Source organism: Triticum urartu, chromosome 4A (genome assembly GCF_056163025.1).
Source record: "Triticum urartu cultivar PI428250 chromosome 4A, HENAU_Tu73, whole genome shotgun sequence".
Taxonomy (NCBI): domain Eukaryota; kingdom Viridiplantae; phylum Streptophyta; class Magnoliopsida; order Poales; family Poaceae; genus Triticum; species Triticum urartu.
In genome coordinates, this window is record NC_141876.1 from 549455312 (window position 1) to 549467169 (window position 11858).

The following is an 11858-nucleotide window of genomic DNA, read 5'->3' on the forward strand; positions in this document are numbered from 1 at the left end:
CCCTTCCCGCTCGATATTTGGGAAGAGGACCAGGGCCAATATAAATAGGACTAGCCATCACCTTAGTGAGAGAGGGATCATTCAGGAGGGATCATTCAGACCATCCACACACACAAGCTCACCGAGTTTAAGAACACCTCAACCTCAGGAGGCTATTCTTCCATTGTAATGTTCATCATCAGCCCTAGAGGCAATCCACCACCACCACACTGGAGTAGGGTATTACACCACAACGGTGGTCCGAACCAGTATAAATCTTGTGTCTTTCTGTGTTGCGAATTCGTCGAGTTCGTCCGCAAGATCTTAACGAGGCAGGGCGTGGATTGATAGAAGGGAAATACTTTGCGCGCTCTCCAGTATTTGAACCTTAAGGGTTTGCCGAAACCCCACATCCGACACCGACCCTCAATCGGGGGCGTATCGCGATTGCCAAATCAAATCCGCGATGGAAGAATCTGTGCCGGTTTCGTGTATGCGGGAGCTTGAACCGTTCACGGCGCCGTCGTTCGAGGAGTAGGGACGACTGCAGGGCCACCTGCGCGAGCACGATCGCCTCCGGAGGCGACGGAACAGGAAGTGTCCGCCTTCACCTTCGCGTTCGTGGGACGATTTCGGGCCCACAGAAGGGTATGTATGTCCCGCCCGCCTCAACAAGTTTTTTTTTTTGTAGATCAACGAGACAGGTTTATATTAGGTCACTGCTAGCTGTGGAGGCCTTCCTACATTAACCCCCTAAAGTTACTACTGATTGACCTAAATTAAAGACGGCAGCAATTTGGGTGCGATGCTAAAATTGATCATGCGATGTCGTGGGCTTGCGCATAGCAAAGGTAGATCTATTTAGAGCTAACGGAAGGTATCTCTGTTGAACTGAAGAGCTGCGGACTCTTCAGCATGAACGACAGCTTATGAGTCCTTGACGATCGATGGAAATAAAACCGATAGAAACTTTAGACACAAGCCTTGTGAATTTTTCTTGTCATTCACTAATCGAGGAAGTCCTAAGGGATACAGTTAAAGATGCTGTACATAACATGCTAATGCGACCAAGTGAGTCACATCTAATCAGGCAATCACTGTTATGAAAAATAATCTTTTTGGTGAATCTCCATGGTAAATAGACCATCAAAGATCAAAATTCAGTTAGCAATTTGCAGTTAACTTAATTTCTGTAAATGACAGTGCAAAGGTTGCCAAGTTGTTCTAAAAATGCTAAATAAATTTGCTAACAATAACTGCAAATGCAGACTAGTCAATCGTCAACATCTACTACAAAATTTAATTAAATTCAGTCTATGTAAGACCGAAGAAATTGAGATAACACACTGTTCAAAAATTCAGGCAGGACAGTATCATAAATTTCAGTGTTTAAAAATCCAGTTACGGTTCAATGTTCAATGTTTAGAGTTTACAAACTGTCGCTATGAGCCTATGACGACTGTCATTTATAGATGTTCCAAAATTCAGATAAGTGGTACTACCTCTCTCTTAGTTTATAGGGCGTGCGCGTACCTCTAGGTCGTCAATTTGACCAAACTAATACAATTCATATACTATAAAAAAATATACCAACATAAACTTCGGAGTTTCTACTTTCAAAAGATATAATTTTTGTGTTATATAGTTTATATTAGGGTGATAAAATTGGCAAACTAGGTATACATGCAGGACTTGTAAACCGAAACGAAGGTAGTAATGATTAAACGACTGCATGCAGTTCTCTTCATTATTTGCATCGGCACCAGGTAATCAACCGTCTACAAATTCAGACAAGTTACTCCAGCTGCATTTGATGATGCAGAAGGCGTGACACCGCCATCATGCGCCACGCCGGCCACGCTCTCCTCCACTACAACGCAGCTCTCTCTCTCATCATTTCATCACAAGTTCACAACCAGCTATCCTTCTGCGTGTGTGCTTCCTTTGCGACATGATGACATTGGCATGTGTAATTTCTGCAGGGCGACGAGTACGACGCCGTGAAGCCTCTGATGGCATCAACGGCGACCTTCAAGGAGCAGCTGTGGGCCCACATCAACTTCTGGGCCCGCAGCCGCAAGAGCAACAGGATCAAGCGCTTCTTCGCCGAGGTGCGCTACAAGCACGGCAATGCCGCCGTTGAAGTGTGCGTCGTCATCGGTAGGCGTCGATCGCCGTCTCTCGATTAGCTAGTTGCCTAGTTGGTTTAGTTTCTGATTCTCTAGTGTTTGATGACATGCGTGCACGCAGAGGAGCCGCTTGGCCGGCACAGGAAGAGCTGCGCGTTCTGTCCTGGCAGCTGGGACATTTTGCACCCTGCCGGGGTTCCCGTAAGTTCGTCCCTTTTTTTTTTGAGATGGAACACTATATTCCATAGATCACACTGGTCCAGCCAAGATGCTGGCCACACGAACGTGTACATCGTCCGGCAGGTCCTTGGACCACCACTCCTGATCAACTTGGCGGCGAGCGCCATAAGCAGCTAAAGCGTGAGCTAGCTTGTTACATGCCCGTGGGGCAAAATTAAACGAAACAGAGTTGAAGTTCAGCCTTGCGAACGCACGTATCTCCCTGAAAAGGATGCCTTCAGGTGCCAGGTTTAATCCAGTACCATTCAGGGCGTTAACCAACTGTTAACAGTCCAATTCAACCTCGATGTCTGTCATACCCCAGCTGGACGCCGCCGCAAGTGCCATTGCGCACCCCTCTGCTTCAGCCCGTATCGCTGAAGCCACATGGCTCAAAAATCCTGCACCTGATCCTCGTACATCCCCAGCCTGATCCCGGATCGCGAAGCCACAGCCACCCCTGTCAAGATGTTCCATGAAGGCCCCATCGCAGTTTATTTTAAGTCGGTCTCCCTCGGGCTTTCTCCACTCCTGCACTGCTTGCTGTCCGGCATCAGTATGAGCTTCAGTACGAGATGGCTTGCACAGAGCTAGAGAATCAATAGCCCAATTAGTAATCTCGGCAGACAGGCTCTCCACAGGCACATTCTTCTCCCCAGCATTTGTTTTATTCCTCCAGTTCCACCATTTCCAAAGCAAGCATACAACCAGAACTTTTCTATCTTCCGGCAGTCGCAGCATTTCATGTGCATCCCTGCATTCGCAAAGTCTCTGTCGTAGTGCCTCTAGTTGAAGGGACCGCCATACCTTCTTAACCTGCTTGCATCTTGGAAACAAATGCGCCCCATCCTCGTCTAACCTCTTACAGCATACACACAGGATGTCGCAATCGACACCCCTCCGTTTCATGCTAAGTTTCAAATGTAGGCTGTTGTGTGCTAGTCGCCATATAAACTGCTGAATCTTTGGTTGACAAGGTATGCCCATATTTCCTTCCATTCCCAGCTGTTTGGTTGTGGATTCACACATTGTGGAAGACATGCATCCCTCCCCGAGACATAAACCTTGTAGGCAGACTTGACAGAGAACATTCCTTTGCTATCATAGTGCCATGCATAGAAATCATCGTGTTCCTCTCGGACCGGAGTAGCAAGTATGATTTTGGCCTCATCCTCTCTAAAAATATCCTTCACAAGCCTTTCATCCCAGCTTTGGGTGTCCGGATCCACCAGCTCGCAGACCCTCGTTAGTAAGCATCCCCCCTCCGTGTTGTTGGGGTTCTCACACCATCCCGAGCGAGCCAAGGGTCGGACCAGATTCTGGTCGAAGTACCATAGACCACCCTGTATACCAGCCCTTCTTTCAGTAGTGACACCCCCTTGAGAATTCTACGCCATGTGTATGAAATCCCCGCATGAGCTTCAGCTTCCAGAATGGATGACCATGGGAAATATCGAGCTTTCAATACCTGGGCACACAACGAGTCCGGTACTGTGAGCATACGCCAGGCCTGTCTTGCAAGCATGGCCATGTTGAATCCGTATATATCCTGAAACCCCATACCGCCATCCTTTTTCGTTAGCAAATCCCAACTTAGCCAATGCATCGTGTTGCTCTTCTCTTGCTTTGCCCACCAAAAGTGACATATCATGGTGCTTATTTCCTCACACAGCGTCTTGGCTAGATCAAAACAAGACATGGCGAAAGTTGGGATTGCTTGAGCGCAAGCTTTAATCAGGACATCCTTGCCCATCTTTGACAATAACCTTTCCTGCCACCCTTGGATCTTTTGCCAAATTCTCCCCTTTAAATATTCAAAAGTCTGTTTTCTCGCTTGTCCCACATAAACGGGTAGTCCTAAATATTTTTCTGTTCTTGCCTCAGCTCATATGTGCAATGTATGCAGAACCTCATTTCTTTTCACCTGCCTAGTGTTCTTGCTGAACATTATAGACGACTTCTCATAATTCACAACCTGACCCGAGCACACCTCATATAGTTGTAGCAAATTTTGCAGTGACGTAGCACTCTCACGCGAAGCTTTAATAAGTACTAGCGAGTCATCTGCAAACAATAGATGGTTAAATCTCAGGACTGCATTGCAAATTCGGATCCCACTCAAGGATCCATCCACTTCCGCGGCATTCAACAGAGAGGAGAACCCCTCAGCACAAATCAGGAAGAGATATGGGGAAAGGGGGTCCCCCTGCCTCAACCCTCTTTGTGGGATGATTGTGTCAGTGCACTCCCCATTGACTTTGATCTTGTATGAGACTGACTTGACACACAACATGATCCTCTCAATCCACTGATCATTAAACCCCAACTTGTGCATCATCTTCTCAAGAAAGAGCCACTCAATCCGATCATATGCTTTACTCATATCAAGCTTAACCGCAACATGGCCATATTTACCTCCCCTTTTATTCTTCATATAGTGGGTGCACTTGTAGGCTAGTAAGATATTATCCGTGATCATTCTACCAGGAACGAAGGCACTCTGGTTCGGTGATATGATTTCTGGGAGGATTTGCTTCAACCTATTTGCAAGAACCTTTGAGACCAACTTGTAGACAACATTGCAAAGGCTAATCGGTCGAAGATCCTTCATACTCTCTGGGCTTTTAACTTTGGGGATCAGCACCACATACGTCTCATTCCACCCATCTGGCATAGGTCCACCATTCAACACAGCCAGAACCTCGGTCACAACATCGTCTCCAACAACGTCCCAACATCTCTTATAGAAGACCGAAGGCATGCCGTTCGGACCAGGCGCTTTCAGATCTCCAATGCTCATCAATGCCTCAAAAACCTCCTCCCGTGCATACTCTCTCTGAAGAAGATCATTCATGGCTGGGGTGACGCGCGGGTGCACACAAGCCAGGAGCTCGTCGTGGCGATTTCCTGCATGGGAGGTAAAGAGCTTTTAAAAATAGTTAGTAACTTCTTCCTTCATCTCTTCCTCCCTCTCTACCACCCCGCCATCCTCCTTCCTAAGCCTCCTAATTCTATTCTTCCTTCTTCTCTCTGAAGCCGCTGCATGGAAAAACTTGGTATTTCAGTCCCCTCCTTTCATCCAATTAATATGTGCCCGTTGTTTCCAATAAGTTTCCAGTTGTTTCTCCAAGCGGCTTAGCTTGAACCGCAACATATGCTCTCGCCGGACTTGATCTTCACTTATGTTCTTCCTTCTAACCTCCTCGAGTTCCTTTTTTGTTCGGTGGATACACTTCTCTAGGTCTCCAAGTACGTTTTTGCTCCAGTCAAAAAGCTCCTTCATCACTCCCCTCACTGCGCCCACCACCTCATTGCCCTCTACACTTCTTTCCCTCCCCCATGTATTCAGCACAATCTCCCAGAACCCCTCCTCCTCGACCCAGCCTGCTTCAAATCTTGGTGAACAAAACTGACCCGGCCCTCTTCTCACAGCTGCTGCCCCTGTTGTATCAATGATTATAGGCCTATGGTCTGAGTGTCGAGGATCGCCGTTGTTTACCCGGTAGGCTGTGAACCGTTGGCACCATGATTGGGTAGCCACAGCCCTATCTAATCTCTCCCTTGTGTAATCTTTGGTTGTATGACTATTGTTTCTCCATGTGAAGACATCACCCGTGAACCCGAGATCCCCCAGCTCCAGTGCAGCCTTGAAACGGTCCATATACCTCTGGCTTCTAGGTGCTCCACCCTCCTTCTCCCATCCATGAAGAATTTCGTTGAAGTCCCCCGCGCAGATTCATGGCTTAGCATTTTGGTGTTCCAGATTTCTTAGCAGCCTCCACATTTTCTCATTCTCATCCATTTTCGATTCCCCATACACTTCAGTAAACCGCCACTTAAATCCATCTTCCTCCGTGATTTCAGCATCGATATGGTATTTGGACATGAACCCAATGACTCTTAGATTTATCTCCTTCCAGAACAGAGGAGTTAATTGCAGAAAACCACCACATTTGGGGTATCGTTTGCAGAAAACGACGAGGTCACTAATTTTTTGCAAGAAACACCGCACATTCAGTAAACCTTTTGCAAAAAACACTGATCGAGTGATTTAGATCGTTTGATCACTTTCTGACAAGTGGGGCCAAATTGTCGGGAGCTGACTTGGCAAAACATTTACATATACACCCTTAGATCTTAAAAATAAAAGAAATCAACCCCCTCCCCCTCCCTCGCGGACAGCAGCTCCTGTGCAGCGTCCACGGCGGGGACTTCGCGGAGGCAGCCGCCGGGATGCCGTCGCCGCGCCTCGGCCGTCTGCCAGGGATGCCCAGTGCTGCTCGACACCGTGGATGGGGGCCAACCTCCATGCGTGTCCCTAGGGTTATCTGTTGTGTTGGAGGATGCACGCGCCCAGGTGCCACCGGGGACTCGACGGATGTGACACAGCTGCGAGTTCGTCGGCTGCTCGAGGCACTTCGAGCTCGTCCCCCCCCCCCCCCCCCCCCCCCCCCCCCCCCCGCGAAAGGGAGGCGCCGGCGGCGAGGTCCGCGTGAATTGGGGTGGCAGATGCTCGGCGGATCGATCGATCCGCTCGATCTCTGGAGCTTGGTTGCTGGGCTTGAAGCGGATACGAAGGCAGGCGGCGTAGGGGCGACTAAGGACGCCCGAATCCGGTTGATGGAGGCGGTTGGCAGAGCTCCGGCCCCGGCGGGGGTCCTTGGATGCGGCCATGAGCAAGGAACCACCGGGAACAAGCTCCTCTGTACACGCCGGCCATGAGCTCGTACAGATGGTTGGTGGCTCCAGTGTACACGGGAGAAGGAGAAGATAACCTTATCCTTTGAATATTTTACGTTTTCATCCTTCACGTTTCTCTTATTTACAAAAAAGCCCCACTGTTCGTGGTTTTTTTTACGAAATCAGCTCCTTATTATCCGGCCCCACTGTCAGAAAGTGATCAAACGAGCTAAATCCCCCTATCAGTGCTTATTGCAAAAGGTTTACTGAATACGTGATGGTTTTTGCAAAAAATTAGTGACCTCGTAGTTTTTTACAAACAATGTCCTAAATGTGGTGGTTTTGTGTAATTAACTCAAAACAGAGCTAACCCACCGCTTTGACCTTCATTATTTTTAACCATCATGCAAGTCATATTCATTTTCCATCTCAGCCATTCCAACCTTCGTTGCTACAAAAATAGAACATCGGGGTCCTCCTTCTTCTAGAGATCCAGAAGACCTTGAATTGCCGTGTCGTTCCCCAATTCCCAACAATTTCATGCTATTAGCATCATTGGTTACCGCAGGGCTGTTCCGGCAGCCCCGCGTTATATGAAGTGTTGTGCTTTTCCTCCTCCCCCAACAACACCTTGGCCCGACTCTTTTTCACTGTGATCTGCTCATCCACTTCCAGTCCTCTTCTTCTTTAGGCTCCTTCGGATCAGACTCCACTGTCTTCCCCCTCCCCTCCACCACCTTCTCCTCCTCACTGTGCACCTCCACCACTGCCATGTCTTCGTCTTCTCCCCTTTCTCCTTACCATCCACATCTTTCCCAAGTGCAAGCTGTCTCCTGCTATCCCCCTTCTCCTTGTCATTTGGGTGGTTCTCATTTGCTGTCTTAAGCTTTAGAGGACTGGTAACCCCTCCCTCCCCCCCCCCCACTCCACTGTCTTCCCCCTCCCCTCCACCACCTTCTCCCCCTCACTGTACACCTCCACCACTGCCATGTCTTCGTCTTCTCCCCTTTCTCCTTACCATCCACATCTTCCTCAAGTGCAAGTTGTTCCTTGTCATTTGGGTGGTTCTCATTTGCTGTCTTAAGCTTTAGAGGACTGGTAACCCCTCCCTCCCCCCCCCCCCCCCCACCACTCCACTGTCTTCCCCCTCCCCTCCACCACCTTCTCCCCCTCACTGTGCACCTCCACCACTGCCATGTCTTCGTCTTCTCCCCTTTCTCCTTACCATCCACATCTTCCCCAAGTGCAAGCTGTCTCCTGCTATCCCCCTTCTCCTTGTCATTTGGGTGGTTCTCATTTGCTGTCTTAAGCCCGGAATACCGCGGCCACCTCCCGTATTCAGCTGCCTCACCTTTTTTTAGCTTTTTCTGACAATCTCGATCACTGTGTCCCATGACACCACATGTGTAACAAAAGTCCGGCAGGAATTCATACTGAAAATGGCACCAAGACTTCTCCTCATCTTCCTTCCCCTTGCCCTTCTCCTTCACCTCCCGTAAGTTCATCCTTGGCAACGACAAGGACCGGATGGTGCAACGAATCCAGAGGCCAAAGTTCTCTAGTTACATTGGGATGCCGTTCACTTGCCGCCCGGGTCCCGACTCCCCCGGTGCTCCTCATCATGTCGGTCGGATATAAGTGAATAAATATTCGTAGTACATGTTTGTCCAGACGTGGTATGCCATCTTTGATATTGTTTCCTGGTAGTATTTGTGCATGCTAGAAGTAGCACGGACTTAATTTGGAGTGTTTTTATGTTTGTGTTTGCTGAACAATATGGTCATGCGTGAACCCCAAATTAAACAGCGTAATTAAACGAGCAGTGTTGCGATAGCAGTGGAATTACATTTTTACAGTAAGTTTAAGACTTGACTTCAAGTAAGCTACAAGCACGAGAACACTTCAACTAAGCTAGAAGCACTAGAACTACAGAAACTAAGACGCTGGTATGCTAGAAGCGCGAGAACTAGACGCTGGCACGAAGGAGAGTGATCCTTCATGCGAAAGGACACGCTAAACTCGAGCGGCCGGCGGCCGGCACCCGCAAACCACTGGCACGGCAGAGGCCTGCCTATGCGTCCTGCTTGTTGAGCCGCGCGGCCGCAGCCACGGACGCCGCTATCCCTCCCGGCCTCACCGTCTTGTCGTCCTTGTTTCGGGTCTCCGCCGAGGCCACCCTCGCCGCGTCGTCGGACTCCACCTCCTTGTCCGCAACCAGCTTCGCCGTCGCATTCCGCTCCTTGTGGGCAACCAGCTTCGCCGTCGCATTCTGCGTGCACGCAGGTCGACCATCAGGTTGACCATCGTCGTCAGTGACATCAAGGATTCAAGCATATGTGTACTGGTAGCGTCGATGTGCGGGACATACTACAGACATACCGAGAGCACGTCACCGAGCTTGGCCTTCTCCTCGTCGCGCGCGGCCCAGAGGTTGGCGTCGGCGGCCGACTGCGCCTGCGCGGCCAGATCCCCGGGGATATAGACGTCCTGCCCGGTGGCTCTCACTTTGGCCGCCTGGATGGCCGCCGCGTCGCTGTGCTCCACCGGCCTGTCTCCTGCAGCATAACCTGCCGCCTCCAGCGCCTCACCGATTGTCATCTTCGTATCGTCGCCAGCGGCTCCCCTAGCAGGGTCGGCACCATCCGGCGCGAGGTACTGGCCGACGACCTGCCCGGCGACGAACTCGGTGACGATGCGTCCGCCGGGGACGCGGGTCTCGGACACGGTGACGCCCTGCTCGGCTGTGGCGTCCGTGGCCTGGTCGTGGCCGACGACGCCCATGCGCTCGTTCCGCATGGCCGCGGACTGCATGGTGGCCGCCGGCCCGCCCTTGATCGTCTCCCCGAACACGAGGTTCTCCGCCGACTGCATCGTGGCCGCGTCCTGCGGCGCCACGGGCTTCTCCGCGAGGCCGCCGGTCACGGCCAGGAACACGTCGCCGTAGCGGACGGCGCCTCCTCCCTGTTCCTGGCTCTGCCCGCCGCCGTCCGCCTGGGCTTGGTCAGACGACGGCCTCCTCTGCTGCCCCTGGCTCATCTTAGCGAGAAGGCGTCTGGTTATCAGCCGCGTTGCCCCGAGCGTGATGGATCATGTGTGGTTATGGTGGTTATATACGGCGTGCGTGGGTGCTCATAGGGAGACAGGTGTGGGAGGCGTGGAGGCGAAGCAGGGGAGGCGCGTCGTGGCTGTGCGGCGAGGTGGCGCGCGAGGAAGCGGCGGAGGATTAGACGGCACACGGCAGAGGCAACGTTGAGCGGCGCGCGCGTAGTCAGCAAAGCGGTGGCGCTTGTTCCGTTGTTCGTTTGCTCAGCGCGCAGCGTGTGTGTACAGTAATACTCCGTATATACTAAACTTAAACATGAAACACTTATTTTAGGACCAAGGAAGTACTCCAACGTAGTTATGTTAAAAGAAAGTACAATGTAATTATGGAACGGATCCACCCAGTATGCATAACGAATGTTTTCTCTAGAAGGAAAATGTATGTGTACATAGTGCTTTTGTCCCGAGTCACTTTGTCACAGACAATATTCTAATTGCACATGAGAGTGTGCATGCGATGAAGAGAAGAAAGAAGGGGGTAATGCAGTTTGTGCCAATAATTGCATGCGATGAAAAGTGAATGATCGTGTCGAGTGACATTACCTTGAGTCGATCATGTTGAAGTTTGGTTTTAGTCTCGAGGACGACGCATGCTGCAGGGGGCGAGTAGCACCAGGGAGGAGCAACGGCTACACCAACAGGCTCGGGAGAATGCTCGGGCGGGTCCTTCACTCTGATATGTTGCTCTTGAGGCTCCCAATGCTAGCTGTCTTGTGGGCGCGGATGTGGAGGTCCGTTGTGCTCATTGATCACAGCGCGGTATATTGGAGACACGCTGCTTCGGCAGCTATCCCAGGTTGGCGGCCTCTAGCTTGCAATGGCTGGATTTGTCGTGTCCTTTTCGGCCCGATCTGGCGCTCCAGCGACCGAAGGCCTGGAGAAAACTCGGTCAGCGTCTGTGTTGCGAGCGGTTTGCGAGGTGACTCCCCGTCGAGATTGTGGTCTGCGGTTGTGATGGTCTAGGCAAGGCCTTTTGGTTTCCTGGGCTTGCATCGTCGGTGGTGCTCCGGCAAGATCTGTGCGATGCAACATGTGGTGTCTGTTATCTCTGAATCTGGCGGTGGTGTGTTGGGGGTGTCATCTCTGGCAAAGGTGCTTGGTTCTCCGAACAAAAGTCATGATGGACTTCGGTCGGGGCTAGTGGTGAACGATGCCTTCAGGTGTGATTTTCCTTGTTGAAGGCACCACCGAGGGGATCCGACACCTCTCCCGGGCTTGAGCTCTTGGCTCCCGGTGAAAATCGTGTATAATGGTGGCGCATATTGCATAATTATTTTTTATAATCATTCCTTTGGAGTCAAGTACTATGATGGTAACACCGGGTTAGTCGTAGTGTAGTTGATTAGGAGAGGACGTCGATTGGGTAAGCAGGAGGTGTTGGTGGTGCATTCATTTGAGACTTGATGCTTGGTCGACGAGGTGAGTTGCCTGACAGCCCCCCACAAGTTGACGAGTTACGAACGGCATGTATTCGCTCTATCGGACATATTGTTCCTCTATGGTGTAGTTGAAATTTGGGGACATGCTTGTGGCAGCCCAGACTAATACGACGGTTTCGGTGTGCACTCTAATAGGGCAATCTCGCTCGAGTGCCCGACCAGGTGCGTTGTGGGGCGTTGGCCTTATGGCATCGTTGTATGTACTGTGATGCTTTAGGCCTAGGCTAGCTAGGCATTGTTGAGGCTTTCACTCGGTTTACCTCAAATATTTGAGTTGTCTATTTTCCTTTTCTTCCTTTTTGTCACTCGC

The 11858-nt window shown here is 50.7% G+C and overlaps 2 protein-coding genes across 2 annotated transcripts; one reads left to right on the forward strand and one right to left on the reverse strand.

Annotated features, from left to right (window-relative positions):
• Window positions 1-445: 445 nt before the first annotated feature.
• On the forward strand, window positions 446-8716 carry LOC147976550 (uncharacterized). Its single transcript, XM_087520899.1, has 5 exons — window positions 446-513; window positions 1802-1859; window positions 1962-2139; window positions 2230-2302; window positions 8498-8716. The coding sequence occupies exons 1-5, from the start codon at window positions 446-448 to the stop codon at window positions 8643-8645; spliced, it is 525 nt and encodes a 174-aa protein (XP_087377025.1). The 3' UTR covers window positions 8646-8716.
• Window positions 8717-8805: 89 nt separating this feature from the next.
• On the reverse strand, window positions 8806-10182 carry LOC125528621 (late embryogenesis abundant protein D-34-like). Its single transcript, XM_048693067.2, has 2 exons — window positions 9387-10182; window positions 8806-9276 (listed from the first exon to the last, which is right to left on the reverse strand). The coding sequence occupies exons 1-2, from the start codon at window positions 10041-10043 to the stop codon at window positions 9079-9081; spliced, it is 855 nt and encodes a 284-aa protein (XP_048549024.2). The 5' UTR covers window positions 10044-10182; the 3' UTR covers window positions 8806-9078.
• Window positions 10183-11858: the final 1676 nt, after the last annotated feature.

Excerpts from the sequence above, each read along its gene's own strand:
- LOC147976550 (XM_087520899.1), top strand. The coding sequence starts at position 446 with ATGGAAGAATCTGTGCCGGTTTCGTGTATGCGGGAGCTTGAACCGTTC. Across the intron at positions 514-1,801 it reads ACGGCGCCGTCGTTCGAGGA|AAGGCGTGACACCGCCATCA; the intron begins GTAGGGACGACT and ends TTGATGATGCAG. Across the intron at positions 2,140-2,229 it reads TGAAGTGTGCGTCGTCATCG|AGGAGCCGCTTGGCCGGCAC; the intron begins GTAGGCGTCGAT and ends GCGTGCACGCAG.
- LOC125528621 (XM_048693067.2), bottom strand. The coding sequence starts at position 10,043 with ATGAGCCAGGGGCAGCAGAGGAGGCCGTCGTCTGACCAAGCCCAGGCG. Across the intron at positions 9,277-9,386 it reads AGCTCGGTGACGTGCTCTCG|AATGCGACGGCGAAGCTGGT; the intron begins GTATGTCTGTAG and ends GCGTGCACGCAG.